This window comes from Diaphorina citri, unplaced genomic scaffold, assembly GCF_000475195.1.
Source record: "Diaphorina citri unplaced genomic scaffold, Diaci psyllid genome assembly version 1.1 scaffold124, whole genome shotgun sequence".
NCBI classification, from domain to species: domain Eukaryota; kingdom Metazoa; phylum Arthropoda; class Insecta; order Hemiptera; family Psyllidae; genus Diaphorina; species Diaphorina citri.
The window spans coordinates 174,142-202,101 of record NW_007377561.1 but is presented as its reverse complement, the minus strand read 5'-3'; the positions used below and the strand labels follow the sequence as shown (position 1 = coordinate 202,101).

The 27,960-nt window shown below is 36.7% G+C and overlaps 4 protein-coding genes and 2 long non-coding RNA genes across 8 annotated transcripts; 5 read left to right on the top strand and 1 right to left on the bottom strand.

Moving 5' to 3' along the window:
• The first annotated feature begins 4,655 nt into the window (after positions 1–4,655).
• Positions 4,656–6,193, top strand: LOC103524891. Its single transcript, XR_542128.2, has 3 exons — positions 4,656–4,924; positions 5,445–5,629; positions 6,065–6,193. It is a non-coding gene; the product is annotated as an uncharacterized LOC103524891 (long non-coding RNA).
• A 982-nt stretch (positions 6,194–7,175) lies between these two features.
• On the bottom strand, positions 7,176–11,139 carry LOC103524890 (protein YIPF6). The gene is made up of 6 exons (XM_008489932.3): positions 10,841–11,139; positions 10,488–10,601; positions 10,246–10,324; positions 9,872–10,040; positions 9,079–9,236; positions 7,176–8,679 (listed from the first exon to the last, which is right to left on the bottom strand). Exons 1-6 carry the CDS (start codon positions 10,880–10,882, stop codon positions 8,561–8,563), a joined length of 681 nt encoding a protein of 226 aa, XP_008488154.1. The 5' UTR covers positions 10,883–11,139; the 3' UTR covers positions 7,176–8,560.
• A 425-nt stretch (positions 11,140–11,564) lies between these two features.
• LOC113465564 lies at positions 11,565–12,463 on the top strand. Of its 2 annotated transcripts, none has more exons than XR_003390232.1 (2): positions 11,565–11,904; positions 12,162–12,463. It is a non-coding gene; the product is annotated as an uncharacterized LOC113465564 (long non-coding RNA). The 2 variants fall into 2 exon arrangements; XR_003390231.1 differs by having other exon boundaries at positions 12,150–12,463.
• A 5,033-nt stretch (positions 12,464–17,496) lies between these two features.
• On the top strand, positions 17,497–18,124 carry LOC103524887 (SAYSvFN domain-containing protein 1). The gene is made up of 2 exons (XM_008489929.3): positions 17,497–17,595; positions 17,786–18,124. Exons 1-2 carry the CDS (start codon positions 17,497–17,499, stop codon positions 18,122–18,124), a joined length of 438 nt encoding a protein of 145 aa, XP_008488151.2.
• LOC103524888 lies at positions 18,000–22,880 on the top strand. 2 transcript variants are annotated; one of them, XM_017449789.2, is made up of 6 exons: positions 18,000–18,142; positions 18,409–18,530; positions 18,699–18,821; positions 19,485–19,594; positions 20,100–20,354; positions 20,814–22,880. In XM_017449789.2, exons 2-6 carry the CDS (start codon positions 18,420–18,422, stop codon positions 22,051–22,053), a joined length of 1,839 nt encoding a protein of 612 aa, XP_017305278.1. In that variant the 5' UTR covers positions 18,000–18,142; positions 18,409–18,419; the 3' UTR covers positions 22,054–22,880. The 2 variants fall into 2 exon arrangements, with proteins under 2 accessions (XP_017305278.1, XP_008488152.1); XM_008489930.3 differs by having other exon boundaries at positions 18,014–18,152.
• Positions 22,881–24,615: 1,735 nt separating this feature from the next.
• LOC113465559 lies at positions 24,616–27,741 on the top strand. Its single transcript, XM_026820169.1, has 3 exons — positions 24,616–25,986; positions 26,602–27,404; positions 27,569–27,741. Exons 1-3 carry the CDS (start codon positions 25,946–25,948, stop codon positions 27,739–27,741), a joined length of 1,017 nt encoding a protein of 338 aa, XP_026675970.1. The 5' UTR covers positions 24,616–25,945.
• The last annotated feature ends 219 nt before the right edge of the window (positions 27,742–27,960 follow it).

Below are 27,960 nucleotides of genomic sequence, written 5' to 3'. Positions count from 1 at the left end.
TGCTCAGTTAAGTACCTATAGATGTTACGATTCAAAGAATTCGCAATGGAAAGCAGAAGTTAATTCACTTTCGATTGGAACTGTTGAGGACTATGGGTAATTGTAATACCTACGGGTACCTACCGAAATGTAATTATTTGATTCTTAGTGTACGTATAGGTACCTACTTCTAATTCTAATAAATCAATAAACAATTAGAATTAGTCTTATGCAAAAAAATAAATGCTTAGTCATAGAGAATTAAGAAATCAATCAACCAACCAACTTGCGATAAAACCGCACAAAAATTTCATATTTTTTTTTTTTTTTTCCGTCAGGGAAATCACTTTCCAGTGACAAGAAATATGACCAGACACCATCATGCGTGACCAAACATTCAGGACTGGTTTCAGACAGAAATTGTCACCATGGTTGCAAGCTTTCAAGGAATCAAGAAATACCTACCTTTGATTTTTTTTTTATTTTTTTTTCAACAGATAAATTTTATGATGGCTTGGGCTCGAACCATCAACTTCCGGATCTGGAAAACTAGTAGGTACGTAGGAGAAAACCTACGCTATTCACCACTGGTTCAATAATGTGGTTAGTAGGTATCTGTAATTCTGTATCTAGTGACAACATTACCAGTATTTCTTTCTAATTGAAACTGAATTATTTCACTGTCTGTCCACTCGCATGTTCCATTTACTATCTCATTGTTAATAGAAATAATGGATAGGGTTTCTAATATTTTTCAATTAAAATTAAAGATATGATAGGTACCTCACCTAATGGATGTAGGGGAAGGTGGAGGTATAACGGTCCGTTAAAAATGTGCCACAAAGTCACTGTGTAATGTGAGTAATCCTGTTTTCACCTCGTACCTACCTATTCAGTAATACCTAGATTACGTAGGTAATTTTAACTACCTACAATTAGGTATTGTAGTGTGTTATAGAAATTATTTAAGATTTAATTAAAATGCATTTATTTCTATACATAGGTAAGTGTGTATTTGTATGACAGAAACAATCGACAACGAACGACGAAAATTGTTATTTGTTAGTGGATGTGCCAGGATCACCAAATTTTCTAATGCAGTTCAAGTAAGCTACCAACAACTTACTCTTTGTTATCAAATCGTAAAGGGATGTAAAATGAAGAAATCGCTTGATAGAGGTAGATAGGGAAAAATAGGTATTTGGTATTTGATAGATACCTAAATTACTCGTAAATAGGTATTTGGTAGATACCTAAATTTCAGTTGGTTGTAGAATAAAAAGATATCTCCTGAAAGGTATCTATGTAAAGATTAATACTATTTATTAATAGCCCTACAATAAAAGAGGAAAGAACCAGACAAAATAATACCTAGGTACTTAAAAGGAAAAAAAAAAAAAAAAAAAAAAAAAAAAAAAAAAAACGAATCTCCCAAACTCGTCAAAAATATCTAATTGGTACTCTAGTTGATTAAGGCGCTTGTTTTGTTCTAAGCCCGGAATGATAAGTACCTACCCATTGTTACTTTCACCTTCACTTGAATGGATTGCCAGAGTGATTATCCCATTATGTTGATCACGCGTCTTTAGAACTGATCTGTCATCGAAATCATTACACTCATTATCACCTTTGTCTGAGTTATCATCAGGGGGCCTGGTTCACGATATTCAGAGTTTTGGATGAATTTTGGATGTATTGTTGACTCTTCGAGCAGAAAAACCGTAGGTATAATTTTTGATCATTTTTACCCCCGGTATGAGTGCTTTCTTGCCTCTGTGGTTTACTTAGAACTGATCTGTCATCGAAATCATTACACTCATTATCACCTTTGTCTGAGTTATCATCAGGGGGCCTGGTTCACGATATTCAGAGGCAACTCACTCCAAGTTTTGGATGAACTTTGGGATGTATTGTTGACTCCTTGAGCAGAAAACCCGTAGGTATAATTTTTGATCATTTTTACCACCGGTATGAGTGCTTTCTTGCCTCTGTGGTTTACCAATGGAGCGGAAATGGTAGGTACCTATATGCGTATAGGTATGGGTGATTCCATTTTTTTTCGGTAGGTACAGCAGGTTAAGTCGACATTTTTCAGTGTGTATATGTGTTTTTTTTTTTTTTTTTTTTTTTTTTTTAGGTAGGTACAGCAGGTTAAGTCGACATTTTTCAGTGTTTTTTACTTTGCTTTTTTGGCCGGTTTCCACATAGGTCGTCCTTTATGTTCATTCCTATCTTATGTTTCTATGCTCTAGCCTTCTGATCACTGCACCTCGAGACATCTAAAAATTAATAATTATAAAAAAAAAATAGAGGATAAAATCATAATCACAGAGGTTTGGCTGAGTCTTGTGTTCTTTCATCAATCAAATTGTCTTCGGCCAGAGAAACAAAAGCAATAAAACTGGAACCTGTTTCTACTCAGTGGCGACGAGGAATAGTAGACTTCCTTTCCATGCAGAAGGTTCCGGGTTCGATTCCTAGTGCTGATGAAAAATCGCACTATTTGAAGTTGTTGTTTTAGCGGCTTTAGCTTTCGCCGAATGGCAATAGCAGAATAAAGATATCTTTTTGTATCTGCTAAACACCGGGGTCTCTAGCTCTAGCCATACGTAAATCATAATCACAGAGGTTTGGCTGAGTCTTGTGTTCTTTCATCAATCAAATTGTCTTCGGCCAGAGAAACAAAAGCAATAAAACTGAAACCTGTTTCTACTCAGTGGCGACGAGGAATATTAGACTTCCTTTCCATGCAGAAGGTTCCGGGTTCGATTCCTAGTGCTGACGAAAAATCGCACTTTTTGAAATTGTTGTTTTAGCAGCTTTAGCTTTCGCCGAATGGCAATAGCAGACTAAAGATATCTTTTTGTATCTGCTATACACCGGGGTGATGGTCTCTAGCTCTAGCCATGTGTGAGATCGTCCTGAACCGCAGTCAACACTCTTTGAAGTCATCCAGGTTACTTGAGAGTATTATTTCCTATACCTGCTTGTGCATTTAATGTGAAAATACATAAATAATCATATTGCAAATATTTCAATATAGGTACTATTCTCTGGTTCTGATATTGAACCACCATCTTTGTGAATTAATAAACAGTTTCTAGGGACAACTGGGGCCGTTTCAGTCTTGAGCTTTTTCCATATCCATAAAATTCTTCTCTCTTTGAAGGGCAACCGTCAACCCTTTCAACTAAGTTAAGCTTCATACCACTTCGCCTTTTTCACTAGGATTTCAAAGAGCCTCTCTCCTGGCCTCACAAAGCTAGGAGTTCTTTTTTTCCAGTTACGCGAACAACACGAAGTGACGGCCAACAAAACAGTAGGTTAGGTAAGTACTTTTTGGTACTATGCCAGAGTATGTTCAGAACTTTACAGTAGCCTGACACTCTGAAATCTGGTTACATATTTGGTCAGATTTCTCTATTTGAGTTCGACATGTAGTCGATATAATATATGTGCCCCTACTGGGTCCAATTAATTGAATCGTCAGGTAAAATGTAAATAAGTTACTGGTTAAGAAATTAGACGTACAAATTACTTGATCTAAATCGCGCTTTAGAAAAGAAGAAAGAAACCTATTCTTTCAAGGGTTCGATTCCCACCCAGGGCGGATTTTATTCTGAACAATAAGGTTCGTTTTCGGAAAGGCTATTACTTTCTTCTATCCTGTCCTTCTTTTATCTCCAGTTTCCGGACGATAAGCCTTGGCAGTTATGCTGGGGTTTACCAAGTCGGGGTTGAGATGGAACAAGGATTTCCCTATAATACCCAGGTCAACCTCGGATTGAACTCAATCCTTAGACAGTCCACAGTGGTAAAACTCGACTTTAGAGTTCCCTCTATTTGGGTTTTACCAAGTCGGGGTTGAGATGGAACAAGGATTTCCCTATAATACCCAGGTCAACCTCGGATTGAACTCAATCCTTAGACAATCCACAGTGGTACAACTCGACCTTAGAGTTCCCTCTACGAAACCTCTTTGCCTACCAGACGCGTCACTGATTCGATATGAAACCCAAATGAAAATAATGGCACTGCCCAAAAGTTGTGCCTCTATCTGTGTTTATGTCTTGTGTGTACACATCTACACCATTTCTATTTAGAAAGTAGAAATTTGTTTTGATTAATGGAGTGCATTTAGTTAAGAGTAAGAGTGTATTTCCATTGCAACGCCAGTGAGTCGTCGAAGATTGGAAACGAGAGCTTTATACCTCGAAATCTTGAGTAGTACTTAAGTATTGAGTTTAAAAACCAAAATTCAAGGAGATCTACACCATTTCTATTTAGAAAGTAGAAATTTGTTTTGATTAATGGAGTGCATTTAGTTAAGAGTAAGAGTGTATTTCCATTGCAATGCCAGTGAGTCGTCGAAGATTGGCCGGAAACGAGAGCTTTTTACCTCGAAATCTTGAGTAGTACTTAAGTATTGAGTTTAAAAACCAAAATTCAAGGAGTACAAAAGTGTGTGGCGCTCACTACAACACTCGACACTAAAATAAAATCTTACATAGAAACCCAGGTTCCCGTTTCTCCACAATTTCCATCTCTGAAGTATAAATAGCACTTCCAAAGCTAACTATGCTGGCGAGTTCATAAGAACGAAACGCGTCTTAGGCTGCTCTCAGGTGTTGGCTAAAAGTGTATTCATAGCTCAGAAATCAAAGGTTACCTCATTATAATTATTTACAGATCAAAATATTCTCAAAAATTCACGGATAATAAAAATCCAAGGATTGATAGTTGATTTCACATCTCAGAACAAATAACCAAGAAGCATTGAGTTCACAGAACCAAAATTAAAGGCTAAATGTGCTCACAAATGAGAAATCCAAGGATAATCGATTTTACAGATACCTACAAGTTCCAAGGGCAATAGAGTTCACAGATCAAATGCTCAAAACTAAGGAGGTACGAGGAGATGGAACTTTGATTATTTACCCATCAGGTAAAAGTGATATTTTATTTACTATCTACAGTTATTGCTCATTCATTGATTATTTCTCAGGACTAAGCAATATAATGTGTTCCAACTAACCCAGTGAGACGTACATATAAATACCTATTATGCGTACCTACATCTAAGGATAGCGTTCCTATGCAAGTTTACGTATTTCTGTATACCAAACCAGTTACCGAGACACACACACATACAAAAATATCCAACACAGATTGCCATTCAACAAAGACTTATTTGTACAACTAGGTAGGTACGTTCCGAGTCGATATCATTTTCTAAATCGTGTAAATTCACATAAATCAAGACGTATAGAAACATGAGTGAGTCCGGTAATTAGTTGGCATTCCACTAAACACAATCGTATCAACTTGTTTTCTTTTCCATTTACTCTCTGGAGACAGGAGTGTCCTATACATGATACGATGCATGTAGAGTGGTAGAGGTTGATGTCGGTGTATAGAGGACCTGAATCGGTTAATTTTTGGCTGTTTCACCGCCTTATTCGTAGGGATGGAAGATCTGTTACACTGGACTTTACGGGTTTGTGTCGTAGCATGAATATCCTGTACTCCTGTAGTGTGACCCATTTTTTATCCATGTTGGGCATCGAACTACGGACCTTCAGCTTGCCAAACAAGCACGTTATCGAGGGATTCTTAGCTCCCGCAGAAAAATGACTACCCATACGTATAGGTAGGTACTGTGCGAGGAGTGGAAGGTGTAGGTAGTATTCAGAGGGGGAAATTTTTCGTAAAAAGTCTAATCTAAAACAGCTATCGATTATCGATATTTACGATCCGCCATCTCGTTTTACATTAGAAATATAGGAAGTTTTGGCGGTAAAATTTAAAATTTCATCAGCTGATTTTTTTTTTTTTTTTTTTTTAATCGTCAATTTTTACCCCCACTACAAAAATTATCCACTTTTTTTTTTTTTTTTTTTTTTTTAATCGTCAATTTTTACCCCCACTACCAAAATTCTCCCATTTTATTATCCCCACCCCTGGAAAATCCTAATGTCAATGCGCATTGACATTAGGAAAGGAAAATACCACTATGGTTCTAGTTTAAAATCCCACCCTTTGTTTGTAATTTCTTGTAATTGTGTTTTTATGTCCACGGTAACAGGAAGGGTCGATGGACCGATTTTGTGAGCTGTTCCAGTCTGCTTTTGAATGTGATATACTTGCAAGGGACACCCTGTATTTGCGTGAAGAAGTAGGTACACAGATAAGTACCTACCCGACAGATAAGTACAATAAGTAGCCCTACTATACCCTTGTAATTGTGTTTTTATGTCCACGGTAACAGGAAGGGTCGATGGACCGATTTTGTGAGCTGTTCCAGTCTGCTTTTGAATGTGATACACTTGCAAGGGACACCCTGTATTTGCGTGAAGAAGTAGGTACACAGATAAGTACCTACCTGACAGATAACTACCTACCCAACACACAGAAGTACCTGCAATAAGTAGCCCTACTGTACCATGAAACACAAAATAAAACATGTATTCATCATGAAACACAATATAAAACACATTTCACTTTGACCTGAGCTTCAGGTTAATCAATAGAGAGTCTGTTTCAATGAATAAATTCTTCTGAAGGACTCTTAATAGAACGGAAACACCATGTAGTATTGTAACTTTGATTATGATTTATGGCATGACAAAGTCAATACCAGCAGGTCAACTGACTCCAGCTATTCTTGTAAATGTATTGACGATGATCATTGTAAAGTGATCGTAACCAAAAGATGGAGTATTCGCATACATATATGTACCTACATTTTTAAAAAAAAAAAAAAAAAAAAACATTATTCTGGTAAGAAGGATAGGCTGGATGTACCATTATCCGAGATAAGTATGCTTTTAGGTAGTCACTATGAGTTGATGAAAGATTAATTTATTGGTTGTTAGACTTCTACATAGAATCAATAGATAAATAATTAAATCAGAGCCTAGTTCAAGAGCGAGATACTTGAAGAACCATGGTTCAATGTGTTGCACATTGCATACACAACAAATAACCGGCGACCATAAGAAGTACATTATTCCTCTCAGATCACAGCCCACACGTAGTTTTTATTGCGTTACCAATCTACCATTTCGGATAAAGCAGCTTCCAATAATTGAAATTATTCCAAACTCTGTAAATAATTCGGATGAGAAGGAGAAGGGTTCTTTCAGTCCAGCTACACGAAAAGAATGAAAGGTCAAATAAAATGAGCAACAAGGCAATAAAATTAGGCATACAGATAACATAGAGGTTATTTATTGCTGTGTACAGGGGAATGCTTTTTAATTACAACTTAATTTACTAGAATATCACAAGACTGTACAATACACAATGTCAGCTGTTGAACAAGACGATTCTTGAGGAACAAAGGGACGGAACTTCTGCAAACTTAGCATGGGAATTAAGCCTCTTTGCTGCTCAAAGTATCGAAAATTGTTCCTTGAGATTAGGCAAGTACGATATTGCTGAGTTATTCTTATCGTAGTTTTTTTTATTTGTGGATGAACCTCGAGTTGGGTGTGAATTCAGAATATCGTATCTGAGTGGTCAAGTACAATTAGCAGTCGACCAATGAGATACAGGCATTTTTAAATCCCCTTTAGGGAGCTATTCATTTCTATCGAGAGTCACAACTTTGGGTCGGGGTTGTGTTTTTTGGGTCACTAGGAAGCTATTCGCTATGAAAACACATTTTGATAAAATATTTTTCAACCAAAGTTGGTACATTGGTAGAGACCTTGGGTCAGAATATAACTGTATAGTTTTTGGGCCAAATTGATCGAGCGGTGCGCGAGTTATTCACTATTGAAGGTCGGGCAGTCGATTTGGTTTTGGCTTATATGTATCTCCGGAACGGTTTGTCTGATCTCAATTACATTTAATATGAATATGTAAAACAATATTTTACTTACATTTTCTTATGAATTTTCATGAAAATCGATTTTCGCAATTAAAAAACCGAAAAAGTCGTTCTCAGATCGTTCTTAGAACGCACGTTAGGGGTTAAAAATGTGCCAAATATTCTTCCCTAAAACATATCCAAATTTCAAATTAATCGATAAAACGGTTCCCGAGATATTTATATCGATTTATATGAAAAAGTCTAAATATTAAAGAAATCGATTAAGCGTCTGTAACTATCGATATGTTTATCCGATAGGTGTCAAACCCTATATGATAGATAGCGTTTGTTTAATACATATCCAAATTTGAATGAAATCGCTTCAGGGGTTTAAAAAATATTTTAAAATAATCGTAACTTTGAAACAGGACCTACACACATAGACGCTTTTCCAGATTAAAAATGAAGGTAAAACTTAAAACGAGAATGGAAGTAGAAAACAAGCATAATATTTTGCCATCGGCCACCCCAAGAAATGGTGCCTAAAAGAAGCAAGGTGTGAAACAGAAAACAGAGTTAAAAGGCAAGATAAGTTTGTCATGATCTGTCTCAAAAGATATAAAACCTCCCGAGCAAACTAGTACAAAATTAAAGCTATTTCGAGGAAACTCATTCTTAGTTTTTCCAAACTAGCCATACCTATAAATATAAGTATCACCTCAGGAACAATAGTATCAACAGCTATACACATAAGAGAGGGGCAGGTTACTCCACTGTGTGTGATAGGATGAGCCACGCAATCACGAAGTAGAAGAGAAATATGGGGTACACAGCCAAACCTTTCCTGCCCACAGGCTGACTGTCTCCTAGAAATGAAACGGAGGCTGTAACAAAGCAACAAAAACAGACAGAATATTGTTAAAGTTGGCTTCTCATTATACCTAACAGATAACACTAGGGAAGGTGCAAAAACGGCTCAAGTTCGTCATAACCGGAAAAGATTCACGAATAAAGCAACTTGTTTGAATGAAATGTGATTAAAAGGCAATGCTGACTAAACTCACTAAATGCAATTCTACAAAGGTATAAATGATTGTATCTCACCACTCATGGGTAAAAAGAAACAAGTAAGTACTTAATTTCAGTGTAACATAGTCCTAAACAAAAATGGACGTGGTACACAAGGTATCAGGAAGAGACCACCTAAGTACTTAGTGTTAATTCACCCTCTAAAGTACAAACAAGCAAAAGAAAAGAAAAGAAAAAAAAAAAAAAAATCATACCAAATGTGGCCCAACCAAAACCGAACATGGTGATGAGAAATCTGATGAAGAAGAGGAAGTTGGTCTGTGTGGCAAATAGAATCACACGGCACAAGACTAGAGACATTGCCAGGGGCAGTAGACAATAACCCAGGACACACACACTTTGGAAGAATGAGCTGAAAAAAAAGTACCAAAATAAATTAGCATCACATAAGAAATGTTTTAGATACATCTTAGAGTGTTAGCTCATAATATATCTTTACAATCCTTCCAACGCTGTGAGATAGGTGCCATGCCTGTCTCACTGACACAGAAAGTAAGTACTGTATTTTTTTTTGTTTCTTCTACAGATTCTTAGGTAGCTATTTAGGTAATTGAAATTTCCATTCAAATGCAAGCCGGTTAATTCACCTCTTTAATAAGATTATTCCACAGAATGGTGAGACTTCTTTGGCTTACAGACTCTATAACCCAGGACACACACACTTTGGAAGAATGAGCTGAAAAAAAAGTACCAAAATAAATTAGCATCACATAAGAAATGTTTTAGATACATAGAGTGTTAGCTCATAATATATCTTTACAATCCTTCCAATGCTGTGAGATAGGTGTCATGCCTGTCTCACTGACACAGAAAGTAAGTACTGTATTTTTTTTTTTTTTTTTGTTTCTTCTACAGATTCTTAGGTAGCTATTTAGGTAATTGAAATTTCCATTCAAATGCAAGCTGGTTAATTCACCTCTTTAATAAGATTATTCCACAGAATGGTGAGACTTCTTTGGCTTACAGACTCTACAAATCTCAACTTACATGTTTCCACCAAGAAGTTTAGAGTTGAGTGTTACAACACCTGAACCAATCCACACAATTACAAAGACTTCTGCAAACTGAGGTCCTCCATCATTAATGCTTTCATCTGAACTTCCCTGTAGAACAATGGCCATGAATGTGCACAAGAGTAGAGGGCCCCACAAGTCCCCTGTAAGTTAATCAATCACAAAAGATTAATTGTTGGCATTTAGATGATATCACATAGCAGTAGAAAAGTGATTTTAAACTCTAAATCCTAACCCTATCTGATGTAAAGGTAAAATAAAAAATAAAAAAAATACCTTTAATTGCTTATTTCTGACCTAGTTATGTTAGGGGTTAAGTAGGCACTTAGAACTTGTACTTAAACTTACATTCTTTAAGTAAACTTTTCTTTTCTTGTGGTTGTAGGACATGTCTAAATTTAATACCAACTGCTGATAAGTCTCTCATCTGAAAGCAGAATAAAAAAGAAACAAATGTTACAATAAACAAGAAAATGATCAACAAGATTTAGGTTCTAAAATAAGCTCATGGGAAAAAAAAGTTAAAAAAAAAAAAAAGTCAAGACAACTTCCCTAGCTTCTTACATGCACAACAAGCTGCTGTAACTTACTATGGTAGTCCTGATGGGTTCATCCAACGTATTGTACTCAGGATGTCCAGTAGCTTTGTTTTGATTGATCCCGGGGATATTCATACTACCTTCTGCTTGAGGTGTTTCACTTGCCTGGAAAAAAGAGAGAATTTATTGTACTTTTGTTGAACAAGTGGAGTTAAATCAACAATTTAACATAATTAAGTAGTCCACTTGGTACACAAAAGCTGTCAAATGATTTGACAGAAATGAAACTTGCCGTTTACTTTTGAGCCTTTGGGGACATAACAAGGATTTGTCAGTGACACCAAGGACATGTATGAAATGTCATAAAAGAGGAAAACTTCATTATAAATTTATTTTAAGCTTACATAGAATGTGACTCTATGCTGATCGGTCCCTGGGCTAGCCATGATGTGTGTGTGCTAACGGGCTGGAAATAATTTGCCGTTGCACAAATGGTCAGAGTGTATTACTTGATTGAATAACAGACTGTTACACGTATGATATCTCCACAGTAACTGCCAGGTCTGCCAGTCTGCCACCGCGGTACAGAATGAGTCCTCCGAATGGAATATTGGGCCTTATCACTTTCTTATCAGACGATTTTGTCACATCAGTACTAGAAACCGTAAAAAAACTAGAATCCAGAAAATGGAAAACCAGATTCTATTGAAGTTTTGAACGTAAACAAAACGTACGACTGTACGACATTTCACGTAGGACTTCCTAAAAAGCGAAAATTTGTACGATAAAGAGCCAAAAGAGTACGGTAATTTTTCTGATTATGTGAAGTAATTTGTTACGTCTGGAAACATTGCATAAAAATGGTTGCTGGCACAGCGGAGCAGCACGTAACACCCTGAATATTGTAAAACTCTGTATATTGTAACACCCTGTATGTTGTAACACCCTGTATATTGTAACACCCTGTATGTTGTAACATCCGATACTGTGTAACAGCCTGTATGCTGTAACACCCTGTATGCTGTAACGACTTGTGAATGGGGAGCTCATTTGTCAGGGAATTTTCGTCTCGCGGGGGATTTTCATTTGACTTTGGGGGAATTTTTTATTTTTTCATCATTTGTGATTTTGTGAGGTTATGAAAAGTTTCCGATTCCGATCCAAATCCAAAGTTACAAAAGATTTTCCAACACCTCATTCATTTCCCATTTTATTTTTTTAATTTTAATTTTAACTGTTTTACTTTCTAGGAAGAAATCTAGGAAGAAACTATTTTGTTTGTATAGCCTTTGTGAGAAACGTTTTTTCTATTTCCTAGTAGTCAGTAGTGAAGTCTTGTGTTTTTTCTCTTTTTTTGTGAACCAATAAACATTGGAACATTGTTGTGTAGCCTTTTTTATGAGAGACGTTTTTCTATTTCGTCAATTCTGAGGTTGGTCACTGCTCCTGTCAAGTTGGATATGATATGGTAGTCCTTACAAACATCAGTTTGCTGTAGTGACAAAATTTAATTTGTCATCAAAGCAATTCCTGCCATTCAAGGATGAAGAAACTAAAAGGAAATTGTACTTCATTGCCACAGGCCTCCATTGAATGAATTCAGCAACTGGTGTAAAAAATTACAAGTTCACTCTAGTGTTACCCCCTCCACTGACTCTAGCATAATCCATGGTGAAATTTGTGTACCAGAAGTTCCTGAGAATATTGAAAAAGAAAACAGTGAAGTATGCACAGATGAACTTGAAGAGGATGAAGATGAAAAGAAAAGATGTCTAGAACTTTTGAAAGAACAATTTCAAATTATAACAAAAAGGGTCACTGAAAATTTCCCTGCACATAAAGATTCAGTGAAATCTTTTGTCAAGTCTTGCCAAACTAACATCAAGTCGGAATCAAGTTTGGTTCCTGCCCTTGCTTCTTTTGGAAAATACAATGGGGCTGGTAGACCCTTAATAAAAAGAAATTTACAAGGTGGCAGAACCATATAGGTGTCCAACCCACAGCTATAGCAAGAAGAAAGTGCCCACTATCTACTTGCCATGTTTCAAATATGACCTACAAAATCAGTGAAAGTATGATCCGGTACACCCTGTATAAAGCTGTTTGGGCTTATTCTATAGATATGCCCATAATGAGGGTCCAAATTCATGAAATACATATTTTTTTCGAGCTCTCTATCTCCAGCCGTTAATGAGATATTACATATGACCACAAAACATAGGTTACACCCTGTATGGAATACGGTGAGAGCGGGGGTGTCAAATTCCACGAAATATTCTATTGTCATCCAAGCTACATAACTTACCCAAAATTCAAATCAATCTGACTAGTAGAAGTGGCTCAAATATGACCTACAAAATCAGTGAAAGTATGATCCGGTACACCCTGTATAAAGCTGTTTGGGCTTATTCTATAGATATGCCCATAATGAGGGTCCAAATTCATGAAATACATATTTTTTTCGAGCTCTCTATCTCCAGCCGTTAATGAGATATTACATATGACCACAAAACATAGGTTACACCCTGTATGGAAAACGGTGAGAGCGGGGGGGTCAAATTCCACGAAATATTCTATTGTCATCCAAGATACATAACTTACCCTAAATTTAGGTCAATCGGACCAGTGGAAGTGGCCCAAATTTTAGTTACAAGATTTGACCCAAACAAACAAACAAACAAACAATTTACAAACAGAGATCTCAAGTTAAGTAAAACCATGTAAAAAGGCATTCCTCTCAAAATTCCATAAGTGTAACTTTTAGGTATTTGTTCCTGAAGATATGTATACTGAATATACAATAGTTTTTACAGATATAAAATAAGGCCATTGAACTTATTAGCCTTTCAAAATACCATAATATGTTCAATTTTACTTTGTTCCTCAATAAATACCTACACTAAGCATTATTTTTCCATAAGAAAAAAATTGATTTTTTATTTTGGTTGCATTTTTTTTTATTCAACATTTTTTGACTCAATGAGAATCAAAATGTTCCTCGGAGGCCCCTCTTCAAAACTGCTATTTGAAATACACTACAGTGTCCGTATTATATGCTGGACACTCATCTAGTGCATATCCTTGCTCTATGCTCGTACTCTATGCTCTATCATCGATGTAGCTCTATGCTCTATGCTCGCCGCTCCACTGTGTTCTTAGCCTAAGCCGGACGTGGCACTCAAGGTGTTATACATTCAACATAGATGTAGGTAGTAGATTAGGCAAGAGAAAATCATGTAACAATTATCTCTTTCCCACCCCATACTTTGCACAAAATGCAACCCCTGGACAAAGCATTCATGGGGCCACTAAAAGTGTACTACAGCAAGGAAATAAGACAATTCATGTGTGAAGATGCAAGACCAGTGCGAGCCACTGATGTTATGGAGTTATTTGGTCAAGCTTATGTAAAATGTCAAATTACCCAAGCTATTTGAGACAGCAGTTAGTATCATAGAATCAATGCCACCCAGAGATGTAACTTTTGAATTTGTTAAAAAGAGATTGTTAAATGGAGAAGAAAAATTCCAGAGCAAAAATGAAAGTAATGCTCAAAATTCAAAGAAATCTGTTGCAATCAATTCTAACACAAATTCAAGGAAGTGTTATGGCTGTGGCAAACTTGGACATTCTGTGAAAGATTGTTGGAACAAGACAAAACCAAGGCAAAAGTTCAATACCAATAACCAAGGACATGCAAGATATCACAACCAATAGTTATGTTCTTCTCAATCTTCCTATTCTAAAACTTTAGAGTGATTCATTTAGACCTGACAGGTACGGCTGAAAAGTTCCGCCTGTCGGGTCTACCCTATACTTGATGAGCACACACGATATAATGGTTCAATGTGTTGCACATTGCATACACAACAAATAACCGGCGACCATAAGAAGTACATTATTCCTCTCAGATCACAGCCCACACGCCACACGTAGTTTTTATTGCGTTACCTCTCTACCATTTCGGATAAAGCAGCTTCCAATAATTGAAATTATTCCAAACTCTGTAAATAATTGGGATGAGAAGGAGAAGGGTCATTACAAAGACTTCTGCAAACTGAGGTCCTCCATCATTAATGCTTTCATCTGAACTTCCCTGTAGAACAATGGCCATGAATGTGCACAGGAGTAGAGGGCCCCACAAGTCCCCTGTAAGTTAATCAATCACAAAAGATTAATTGTTGGCATTTAGATAATATCACATAGCAGTAGAAAAGTGATTTTAAACTCTAAATCCTAACCCTATCTGATGTAAAGGTAAAAAAAAAAAAAAAAATAAAAAAAAAAAATACCTTTAATTGCTTATTTCTGACCTAGTTATGTTAGGGGTTAGAAGCTATTGGAGCAATGACACATGGCGAAGAGAAATGGAGAAATAGTGAAAACTACAATATGAACCATATTCAAGCAAGGAATATTCCTCTAGATATATCAGTCTGGATGACAAACAATGCAAACAGACTTCCACCATCTCCTTTTAGCAAATCTGTTGATACGGTAAATGATGGAATCAACATGGGCGAAATGAAAAAAACCGGTATTCATGGGAACAAAGAAATGGATGCCAGCAGGGTAGATCAAAATGTACAATCAATGTCTCTAAGAAATGCCTATATATTAAATTAGTAAATTAACTAGATTAAATTAAAAAAAAAAAAAAAGATTGAAGATGAATATGAAAAAATCAGAAAGAAAATAAACACTTTCCTAATTAATAAACATAATTTAATATTAAAATACCTTAGGACGGAAAAATATGGAAAATATCTACTAAGGGTAATAATTTTATGTCTCCCTTATAGGATTTTTTTCTCTCTTTTTGAGGAGCCATATGTTTTGTGATTTTGGTTTACCAAACGTGCCAGAGGGCGCGCGAATGTCAAGAGTTCGAAGCGACGCGAAGCCTGGCCTAAATTAACACGAAACAAATTTTCGAGGTTTTTCGGCATTTTTCTGTTACAAACACACTTGTCCTACCGGCCATTGTAGAAAAGAATACAATATACCTCATGTATATTGCTAGGACTAGACTAAAAAGTCCCTTTGCCCCGCAGGAAAAATATCCACGAGACATTATAGTGAAATGTATCCCTCAACTCCACCTACCTTCATTTTCCTCCTTTAACTCTCATTGTCCTCGTGGTACATGGAATGGTACAACTTGCAATGATTCCTCAGGAGACCTTCAGTGAGTAGCGTATCTCCACAGAACTTACACGAGTACATCAGCATACGGCTACTCACTAGATGTCCATTGAGAAGCCGACTCGTATCATAATCCAAAACTGAGTAGCTCGACATTGATGGCACATGATCATCGTGATGTGATGGTTTCCCTTCTGACAATGTATGTTCTGTATTATCTGTGAATTGTATGCTTTTCACTTCAGACAGCGCATGTTCTGAATCTGTGAATTGTATGCTTTTCACTTCAAAAATGAACAACAAAAATTAGGTTCTAAAATAAACCCATGGGAAAAAAAAATTAAAAAAAAAAAAAAGTCAAGACAACTTCCCTAGCTTCTTACATGCACAACAAGCTGCTGTAACTTACTATGGTAGTCCTGATGGGTTCATCCAACGTATTGTACTCAGGATGTCCAGTAGCTTTGTTTTGATTGATCCCGGGGATATTCATACTACCTTCTGCTTGAGGTGTTTCACTTGCCTGGAAAAAAGAGAGAATTTATTGTACTTTTGTTGAACAAGTGGAGTTAAATCAACAATTTAACATAATTAAGTAGTCCACTTGGTACACAAAAGCTGTCAAATGATTTGACAGAAATGAAACTTGCCGTTTACTTTTGAGCCTTTGGGGACATAACAAGGATTTGTCAGTGACACCAAGGACATGTATGAAATGTCATAAAAGAGGAAAACTTCATTATAAATTTATTTTAAGCTTACATAGAATGTGACTCTATGCTGATCGGTCCCTGGGCTAGCCATGATGAGGTGTGTGTGCTAACGGGCTGGAAATAATTTGCCGTTGCACAAATGGTCAGAGTGTATTACTTGATTGAATAACAGACTGTTACACGTATGATATCTCCACAGTAACTGCCAGTCTGCCACCGCGGTACAGAATGAGTACTCCGAATGGAATATTGAGCCTTATCACTTTCTTATCAGACGATTTGTCACATCAGTACTAGAAACCATAAAAAAAAAACAGAATCCAGAAAATGGAAAACTACCTATGCTCTATGCTCAGATTCTATTGAAGTTTTGAACGTAAACAAAACGTACGACATTTCACGTAGGACTTCCTAAAAAGCGAAAATTTGTACGATAAAAGAGCCAAAAGAGTACGGTAATTGCTCGATTAATGTTTACTGTTTGCTAACTTCTCACACATAAACATAAGTGATAAGCAACTAACAGCTGACGCAAACTGGGAAAGTGTTGAAACTTCAGCTTTTCGTACCTATCAAAATTAAACCAATCTTTTCAGACTGTCAGTGCTCTAAATTTCTTGAAATTCTCTGACTCTTCACGTTTGGCATTAATAAGTATAGGTAACCATAATATACTTAACTAAGAAATCCTGAGAAAATCCCACAGTTTTTGAAAAAGTCCCACAGTCTTGAGGGATATTAGGGGCTCCTTCCTCTTTAGTGTGCTGCTCCGCTGGCACAGGGCCACAGGTTGCTCGATTAATGTTTACTGTTTGCTATATTCTCACACATAAACATAAGTGATAAGCAACAGCTGACGCAAACTAAGATGAAAGCTAGAAAGCTTTCGAAGCTAGAAACTAGAAAGTGTTGAAACTTCAGCTTTTCGGTATTAAAATTAAACCAATCTTTTCAGACTGTCGGTGCTTTAAATTTCTTGAAATTCTCTCACTCTTCACGTTTGGCATTAATATAGGTAACCATAATATACCTAAGAAACAGACCAGCATACCAATACGAAAAACAATGGATGTAGCATGGACCCTAGCAAGCAATCTGTTTCCCTGAACTATGAAAAGAAACTTACCGAGTTTAGAGCTAGAAGACGACGCCAAGAGCTTATTGACCATGCTAAGGAATCTCTAAGTAAAGTTATCCCCTTTATGGACTCAAAGAAAGAAACCCCACCAGAAGAAGATACTAGTAGGAGCAAAGAAAGTAGAGCTGCACCTGTTGAGGAACCCTTGCGTTCACCAGAAGAAGTAAGCATTTGATTAGTGTCATTATGTTAGGGTGTAACACACTCATCCCCAGGAGTGGAAAAAATTGGATAACAGGATAATTTCTCCCCCACCCTCAAATAGTTATCAATTCTTGCTTCAAATGGAATAGGATGTAGAAATATATGACATTACCTTGCCCCTAAATTTGTTCTCATATATCTGTTTTCAGGATGATAACTTTGAGTATGTGGACATAACATCTGAAACATCATTTGACTCGTTGGATAGTGTAGATTCAGACATCAGCACATGTTGGAACTGGGGTAAAGTTGCCTTGTATGCTACTCTCTGGTGTACTCTATTTGGTCTGGCTGTGTATGCTGAGTTTGGTTTTGTCTTCATCATCATATCTGGATTCTGTCTGATTTGGTTTAACACAAGAACAGGACCAAAGAGACGTGGAGAAATTAGTGCCTACTCCGTGTTCAATCCTAATTGTGCTCCAATTGATGGCACACTTGATGCAAGGCAGTTTGAAAGAGAAATAAGAGGTGGCATTGGATTCTAGTGCTAATTGATTGATGAAGTAAGTATAGGTAGGTACCTTTGACTAAAATCTATGGAAGGTAGATACCTAAATAAATAGGTACTGGGAACTTAAGATGGGCCTATAGTGTATTTATCACCCAGCCAGGATTAACCCCCCCCCCCCCCTTCTACAATATTTTAAACATATTTCTTTTTTTTTATTTTTATAAATTGAAATAAAAAAAGAAATATGTTGCCACCTCTTAAATTTTCTGTACTTTTAAACCTTATGTAATTTAAGTAAGTAATCTTTTTGTATTGCAGGTTTGATTGACATGACAGCACTCTGCAACTTTTGTGCTCAAACATTCACCAATGGATGCTTGGTAGATTTATCTGCAAGTCCTCTCATGATGGAGAAAGTTCAGAAATATCTACCTTGCTTAGTAAGTTTTTATTTTGCTAGTCCTTAATATCTTCCTCCTTAACACAACTCTTAAAAAAAAAAAAAAAAAAAAAAAAAAAAAAAAAAAAAAAAATGCCGTTATTTTTTTACCTGTAGGTATGAAAAAAGATTGGTAATATGCCTAAGGCTTATGTTTTATCATTTCTAGGATATGAAACTCAAACCTCTTCACATGTGTCCCTCATGTAAAGGTGCTGTAGATCAATGGAATGTGTTCTACCTGAAATGTGCCCATGTACAGAAATCTCTCCCTTCCTTGCAAGAAAAATGTGTAAGTGTTCAAAGTTTCTATCCCAATGATTAGTTTGATAGGTACATACCAGTGGCTACAGAATGTTGGATGCACTGGTTGTTGTTGTTGTTGTTGTTGTTGTTGTTGTTGTTGTTGTAGCAGCTTTAGCTTTTGCCAAATGGTGTTGGCAGAGTAAAGAAAAGACATCTTTTTGTATCTGCCATACACTGGGGTGATGGTCTCAAACCATGTTTAATTGGCTCGTCCTGAAATGCAGTCAACCATTGTGAGGACTTGTGCTTATTCTTTAAAAGCAGGGAGAACCCTTTGAAACTGCCAGCTAGCTAGGCTGGTTAGGGTTAGCTGTTCTCCTCCCTGTTTATAGTCCCACAGCCAGATGCTAGTCTACTCTCTGTTTAACGTCCCCTAGCCAGACCATGGATGCACTGGTTCCCAACAAGTAGGTACTAAAGTTAAGCAACATTGTGCATGGTTCTCTGGATGGGTAACCATCTTGGAAATATTGTGTTGCTGTCTGCCCTATGAAGTAATCAGACTCATGAGATATCAATGGAAAGCTACTCAAGCTGTAAAATTATTATTCTAGTGATAAAATGAGTTAATCATAATTTATGTAAAATATCAGTTGATCAGAGCTCTAACAAAATAAAAAATGAAATGATAAATTGTTTTTGGTTACAGAGTACTCCACCTGTGGTTACAAAGAGAAAGAGGACATATTGTTGTGCCAAATATTGTGCTAACACTGATGTTGATGAGAAAATGTTTCATCTGCCCAAGATTGCTTCAAGGTAAGATTTTTACTTTCTATAGCTATAGTAGTAATTTTTCTTTCGTTTTTAAAGAAATTTTATTTCTTACTGATATTTTCATCAACTAGGTCTTGATGTTTCTTGACTTGGTGAAATATGGTAAAGGAAGGCACGGTTGGTCCAGTGGTAACGTGCTTGCTTGCCATGCAGAAGGTCCCGGGTTCGAATTCCACCATCGACAAAAATTTGTACTCGTTTTTCGATTGCAAATATTTCAACGGGTTACTTTCTGGTGTTCTCGTGTTGACCCAGCACCTAAATGGGAAGTATTGTGTCTCTTCTCGCTCATCTGATGAGAGACATACTACGGGATGGGCATGCTACGACACAGACCACATGCGTCTAATGTAGCATTTGTTTCATTGCTACGAAATAAAAACGGCGGTGAAACACTCATCTTAAAAAAATAATAATAATAATAAATAAAAAAAAAAATGCTATTGCCACAGATATACCAAAATGTAATAACTTTTATGTTACACAGGGCAAAACAATGGCTACTGAACGCAGATCGTTTGGATTTGTTACAAGGGGATTTCAACATGGATTCCTTGAGACGGAAAAATCTCACGCTCTGCCGTCAGCATTTCGAAAGCAAAATGTTCAACAATGAGTTGAAACTTAGCCTGGTTTCCAATGCACTGCCGACATTGTTCAAATCAGGGCTTGAGTATAAGAAAGCAAGAGAGGAGGAAGTGCAATCAGTTGTTTATGAAGGGCAGAGGAAGATTCGTCCCAAGTAAGTATTAGCTAACTATTTTTTCTCCTGTCTCAGCATGGTGAAGGTTTTTTTTTTAAAAGACGTTTGATAGAGGGAACTGTAATTGCTAAGGTCTTATCGTCCCGAAATCAAAGAGAAAAGGTAGACAAGATGGGAAAAAGCCAGCCATTCCGAGAACAAACATTATCCCATCAGGATAAAATCCGCCCCGGGCGGGAATCGAACCAGCGGCCTAGCGCTTACAAGGCAGACGCGCTACCAACCATGCTAACTAGGCTGGCTAAACCATTTTTTCTCCTGTCTCAGCATGATGATGGGTACTTTACATTTCAAGTTGTATCTTTTGGCACGTGACTGTAGAATGACATTTTGAGTCTGTTAGATAAGACTGTAAACTTCAATTAGAGGTCATTTGTGAAATCCCTTAGGTGCCTTTTTCTTACTAATATTTCGCCTCATTTTCATTTTGATTTTCAGACCTCCGGACCATTCGAGAGAACAGAGAACTGGACCATGTGATAAAGCTAATCCTGCAAGTCTTCCAGAAAATAAAGAAAACAAAACAAGCAATCTGATTGGTCCAGAAAATGCTACGAACGACGTGATTGGTCCCATAGTTTTCCTAACCCAAGACACTTCTGTGATGACAGAGCAATATCAAACAACCATTCCTTTCCCTATAAATTCGCAAGTTGTACTTCTAGAGAGTAATGTTCCTACAGGCTCGCAAGTTGTGTTACTTGAGAGTGGAGACTCCAATGTTAATGCCTTCCAATTAGAGAATATGGGAATGAAGAGTGGGGATGTGAGTTTGAGTGCAATAGATTTCCACGCTATCAATTCTAACTCTTGCCTGAACGGAATGGGCGACCTACACTATTCAGATGCTGTGATTTTAAGTTTAGATACTGACCTGTCCAAGACAAATACTCCGAGTGCTTCTGATCCTATGTCCTCCAGTCATTTAAACTCCAAGACGGAAGAGGAATCGAACACGTTTATGAGTACAGACTCTACAGACAACCCTGAGGACATCATGTCTCTGAAACCTTTGGACAGTAAATCTCCTTGTGTGTTATCCGGAGATGTTGCACTATGTGAAACATCGAACCCTAGCACCCTTCCATCTCAGTCTAGTGGTTCCAGTGATATTCTGATCTCATCTAATGAATCACAAGCCTTATCAGCATCCAGCAGTGAGCAAAATATGGGAAAATCTAATGAGATTGAAAACCTAAACTTGAACAGCACAGACCACTTGGAAAGCAATACATTGGAGATGGCAAGCTTAGATGCGCCGGAAGAATTATCCCTTTTCAAGCTAGACTTAATAGACGGGTCTTTGGAATCAGAGCATCTATCTTCCAGCATACAATTCATAGACAATTCAGAACATACGCTGTCAGAAGTGAAAAGCATACAATTCACAGATTCAGAACATGCGCTGTCTGAAGTGAAAAGCATACAATTCACAGATAATACAGAACATACATTGTCAGAAGGGAAACCATCACATCACGATGATCATGTGCCATCAATGTCGAGCTACTCAGTTTTGGATTATGATACGAGTCGGCTTCTCAATGGACATCTAGTGAGTAGCCGTATGCTGATGTACTCGTGTAAGTTCTGTGGAGATACGCTACTCACTGAAGGTCTCCTGAGGAATCATTGCAAGTTGTACCATTCCATGTACCACGAGGACAATGAGAGTTAAAGGAGGAAAATGAAGGTAGGTGGAGTTGAGGGATACATTTCACTATAATGTCTCGTGGATATTTTTCCTGCGGGGCAAAGGGACTTTTTAGTCTAGTCCTAGCAATATACATGAGGTATATTGTATTCTTTTCTACAATGGCCGGTAGGACAAGTGTGTTTGTAACAGAAAAATGCCGAAAAACCTCGAAAATTTGTTTCGTGTTAATTTAGGCCAGGCTTCGCGTCGCTTCGAACTCTTGACATTCGCGCGCCCTCTGGCACGTTTGGTAAACCAAAATCACAAAACATATGGCTCCTCAAAAAGAGAGAAAAAAATCCTATAAGGGAGACATAAAATTATTACCCTTAGTAGATATTTTCCATATTTTTCCGTCCTAAGGTATTTTAATATTAAATTATGTTTATTAATTAGGAAAGTGTTTATTTTCTTTCTGATTTTTTCATATTCATCTTCAATCTTTTTTTTTTTTTTTAATTTAATCTAGTTAATTTACTAATTTAATATATAAGCCAAAGAGTTCCCATGTTATTTTTCTTGAAAATTTGTTAATTTACATATCATTACCTTTGTAGACTAGACTACAGTAAACGAGTGGCTAATGTCATGGTTCATTCCCTCTGTCTTGTACAGAGTGGAGTCCACTGTGAAATTACCCATATAAATAGTTTTTAACCTTTCAACTTAATTATTTTTAATAACTAACGTCTTACTTCCAGTTTTCTGTGTTAACCTCTGTCAATTGTACGTGCTATTTCTGACTTGGCAATATGATATGCAACTATAATATGAAATTTGTCTTGTAAGAAAATGCCCTCAATATGAAACTTCCCTAAGTAGTTCTTATTATCTGCTAGAGAATTCTAATTGTGTTGACTATAAATTCCTGTCACAAATGTCGTTCCACCTCGATAACGTGCTATTTCTGACTTGGCAATATGATATGCAACTATAATATGAAATTTGTCTTGTAAGAAAATGCCCTCAATATGAAACTTCCCTAGTTCTTATTATCTGTTAGAGAATTCTAATTGTGTTGACTATAAATTCCTGTCACAAATGTCGTTCCACCTCGATAATTTTTTTTTTGAATTCACTTGGAATCGAACCATCAACCTTCAGATCCCAAGTCTACCGGCGCTAATCTTATGTGTCAGTTATTTACGCCCTAGGCTACATGGGGGAACCGTCATTGAATTGGCAACATGCGTTTAAAGGAAGAAGAAAAAGTTGGTTTAATTTCTTCTTCAATTTAGATTTAATTGATAGCTACTTTACCTTCTTCAAAGTTTCCGTATATTTTATAGAAAAAATAAAACTAATTGAACCCTTGCGGTTACATTACGCGTTGTGTTCTTATTTCTAAAATATATAATTATACGCGGGAAATAACCCATCAGACCATATCCTATAATTATGTACATTATGGAAGTAGGTATTTTGTACTCTACCTATTTTGTTGAACTTTCCTTTCGTCAAAACATATCCTATATCGTGTTCATCTTCTGTGGTCACGAGAACGTGATTTTGTGACACATTTAATGGAGACCACATGTAATTTCAAAACTGTCACTCAAATTCCTTGAGTTATGTGAGGATGGGTTCAAAAATTTGACTGATTACCACTTACCTATGTGACATAACAGTCACAATTTAGTAGGTCAGACCATAATTACCTGTGCGTTCGAATTTTGTCTAGTCAGCAATATCCGGTTAGGTGAAGGAGCTCTTTTATTGAGGATCCTGCCACTGAAGCCTAAAAAATAATAATAATAATAATAAAAACTGTTATTTATGGTGACGATAGCCCAAAATCGAACGAGAACAAAATTTCCTTCGCATGTTGAACATTTTTGCTAAATTTTATTAAAATCGGAAAAATCGTTCGATAGGTGAAACGAACAAACAAACTAAACGGAAAATCGTAGAGCTCAAACTTGAAACTTAAACTTCGTTTGGTTGGTAAATCAACGACTTTTTTTTAATGTAGGTATCAACCCCTTTACCTTACTTACCTCGGTACCTATAGGTAAGTACCTGGTAAGGGTATTTCATGAATGTGTTAACTCCTTACAGATGTATTTTAAACGTTTAATAGATCAGTTGCGCTTACTTGGGTGATGTTTCAAAGTCATAGAGCAGGAAAAATGAGGACCAACGAAATTTTTCTATTTCTTCTACGACTTCTAGATCCCGAGATAAATCGATTTAAAAAATACCGGTTTATCGTGAACTTTGACGTCACGGCATACGCTCCCGTACACGAAGACGTCACATCAAATGTCCCGAGCAAAGCTCCCTCGCAGGCAACACATTTAGTGTTTGTGCGCATACTTTTCTGCGCATTTCTTTCTGCTCCTCCGCAAGCGTGCTTGCATACTGGCGCTACCTAGCGGACGAAAAAGACAACTGCCCGAAGACTGACGTCACACATCTTTGAACTCTTACATTAGAACGGAAAATAAAAATTGAATTGTCGACCTTTTACAGTTATTTTTTTTCGGAGTTTTGACCTCGGATTTGGATTTTTCCTAACTTTTTACATAGGAATCGATCGACTATTTATTTATAATTTTTACCCATTTGCAACTGCTCCATTAAAATAATAAGAACCAGCAAAATGCTTCCCCCTACAGATGGATAAGTTTTGTTTTTCAGTTTTAGCTGAGAGTATAAAGGAGTTAAAATATTTTAGAAAAGTTTTAGGCATACTGAAAAAAAACCTTAATGCTTGTCACAAATTTTGCTCTTCAAAACAAGGCAAAATTTGTAGGGCTAAACAGCCCTAAAGGTCGGCTCGAGCTTATACGAATCTGTGCTCGAACCACCAACCTCCACACCCGAAGTCCAACCCGTTAACCACTATAGCACCGAGGTTGGTTAACATGCCATGGACCTGAGCTGTTTCCTCCTGAGTCGACACGAACTTCAGCTATTCAGCTGAAGTTTTAGACAAGGAGAATTCAGCTCTAGGTTTAATGTGCTTGTGAGAGAATATTGCTATAGCAGATAAAAAATAAATACCTAAGATCTAAGTGAACAACAATGAATTCTGAGAAAGCAATGTCAAATCCATCTCTCCCATTTATTCAGTATTAATCTCCCCATGTATCAAAGTATCATCGCGTTATTTTCTCAATTAAATTCATAACTTTAATATACGTCTGACTGCTTCAGTGGTGGTTCCACTAAGTTGCTTTTGACCGAATGGGTAATTAGCTGTTCCTTGATAGTGAGGGGGGAAAGTGTATTCTGTAGTGTTAGTCATACGGTTCTGCTCAGTTAATATCGTGTGGGTGTTGCAGGATTTGAAGCTAATAACTATTAAAACTCGTTTCCAGGAAAAATCCAATAAGATGATACAAAACAGTACAAACTAGTGCGAAAATTACGGTTTTGTTCAAGTTTTGTGAGGAAATAAAGTGAGTTTTTACAAGTTAATAATAACTATTGAAACTTGTTTCCTGGAAAAGTCCAATAAAATAATAAAAGACAGTAGGTAACATATTGAAACGGTGCTAAAATTACGGTTTCGTCAAGTTCGGCGAGGAAATAAAATGAGTTTTACTTTTCACCTTTTTCTCGTTTATTGCAGTTTAAGAAAAATTGTGTAATGAAGAGCTTTACTACTTATCCCATTTGTTATAAAAGTTTTCCAACTTCTTAATCAGCATTCCCCCTTCCTACCGGTCATTGCAAAATTCTGATTTTTCTGTGATCCATAAGATTTTCTTATAATTCTTAGCAGATTTATTTTAGGTATTTACAAATTTATAAAACTGATGTGCCTGTGAAAAAATAAGACAAGTCAATTTTCTCAACTAATTTTATTTATTGGTCTGTCTCTGCCATTATAACGTTATATCGCTTGTTGATTGTCAAAGTTTTCAAGATGTGTTCAATGTATGTGCTCATAGTTTTTATTACATTACAGTAAGTACCCTACCTACCTTTGTAACTATTCTTCTTCTTTTTCATGTATTATTTGTAAACGCAGTAAGTCATTGGTGAACATAGATATTAGGTACCTATAATACCTATCCATTTGCCCCCTTTTCCCGTAGACAAATAGATTTCAAAGGGAAATAAGAGTTCAGTTATCAAGTAAATAATATGCAGGTAATATGCACCAAGAAAAAGAGTAGATAGGTATGTACCTACCCGTTTTAAACAAAGTTTGTATAATATCTGTCTTATAACCACAAGAAGTTATACCTATAATTTGAGTACCCAAGTTGAAAGTACAGTAGATTACCTATCTTAATTTAACAAGGTGATTACCTAATAAAAAAAATCTCATAGCTATGTATCTATTAGTTTTAATCAAAAAGAAGTGGAGAGGTAACAAAAGAATTTGTATAAACGCCTCGTAATTATTGATTATGCAATGCGCCACACATCTTCCGGTTTAAAACCACAGATAGCGAGATTTTCAACTCATATGCATAACAATGTACTTATATCTACAAATCTACATAGGTCTTAAAGTTAAATTCTTAAAAGCTTCCTTGATAGTACTTACTTATCCTTGTATGTTCTATTTTCCAGTGACAAAGTGAAGCCACAAAACAACTCTCACCCCAGTTCAAAACACAAGTTTTATTCGGTCACGGATCCTATCAATACAACGACCGTTCAAGTGTCCTCAACCAAGACAAACTATTATTCACCATACTTGAACGACTATGGACAGACTGCCCCTAACGAGGAGTCTATAGACGAAGATGAAGAAATGCCCAATCATTCGGAAATTCCCATCAGTTCACCAGATAGGAAATTTACTAACGCTGAACAAGACTTCAGGGGATATCTAGATGCGGGAAAAGCAAATGAAACGTTTCCAATGAATGGTCCAATTTTGAGCAAAACGGCAATATCTGCACCGGACGATTCAAGATTGTCCGAAAATGCCACTTCGGAAGCATCTCCAAGAACAGTTTTCAAAGAAATCAGCAATTTTCCAGTCAATATTATGAAAGTCAACGTCATGTCACCCCTCAATCCATCTTCACACTCAAAGAAACGTCGTCAAATTGAATCAAAAACGTCGTCAGTGAGAGTTGTTGTTACCAGAGCTACAAGGAATGTTAGTTCTGCAACATCCGAGACAGTCGATCCAAATAGGAAATATGTAGACATATCAGCACTTAGAAAAGCTAAGATCTCGAGCAAATACAGAGCGTCTGAATTACAGAATGCAGACACAATGGTTACTGAACCAAACAAACTGGAATATCCATTATCATCCAATAACATCACTGTAAATCAGAAAACACCAACTCCTGAAATGAATAGAGAAACAATGTCTCGTGATTTTCACGTAGTTTACCCTAGTATCAGCTCTGATGCGGGTTCGATACTCCCCTGTGTTTTCTTTTAGTACGTATTCGCAAATGTAATAGAAAGTCGTGTGATGTTCACACCAGATTTTTTTATGTACTTTTATGATTTTTTCACCTAGAAGATCACTTTTCACAGGATCATTTCTGTAGTACGTTTCCTCATTATTTTCCAGCTCCTCTCAGATGTGGCAGAACTATACCGCGGACCTATGACATCAATGCCATCAACTCCTGGCAGAGGAAATGGTATCGGATTGGGCGGAAGGGTCGCCAGAACTCCGCAAATAAGAAAGTCTGGTGGAAATACCCGGAACCCATTCTCAATACGTACTACTTTAGTAAGTGAGGCTAGTTTCGTACCTAGTATATGCTAAAATGGTTGGGAAGTCTCTAAAGGACGTCACCGAGTTCACTCCCGAAGTTAAAGTTTAAATCGAGACAGCCATTTTGTTTTCGCTCTCATTTCAATACAACAGGAAAGTGAAGCTAGCAACCATTTTTTAATAGATCTTTTCCCGCTCTTTCCAACGATATACTCAAAAAGTCCGTCCGCGCGGACCAAGTC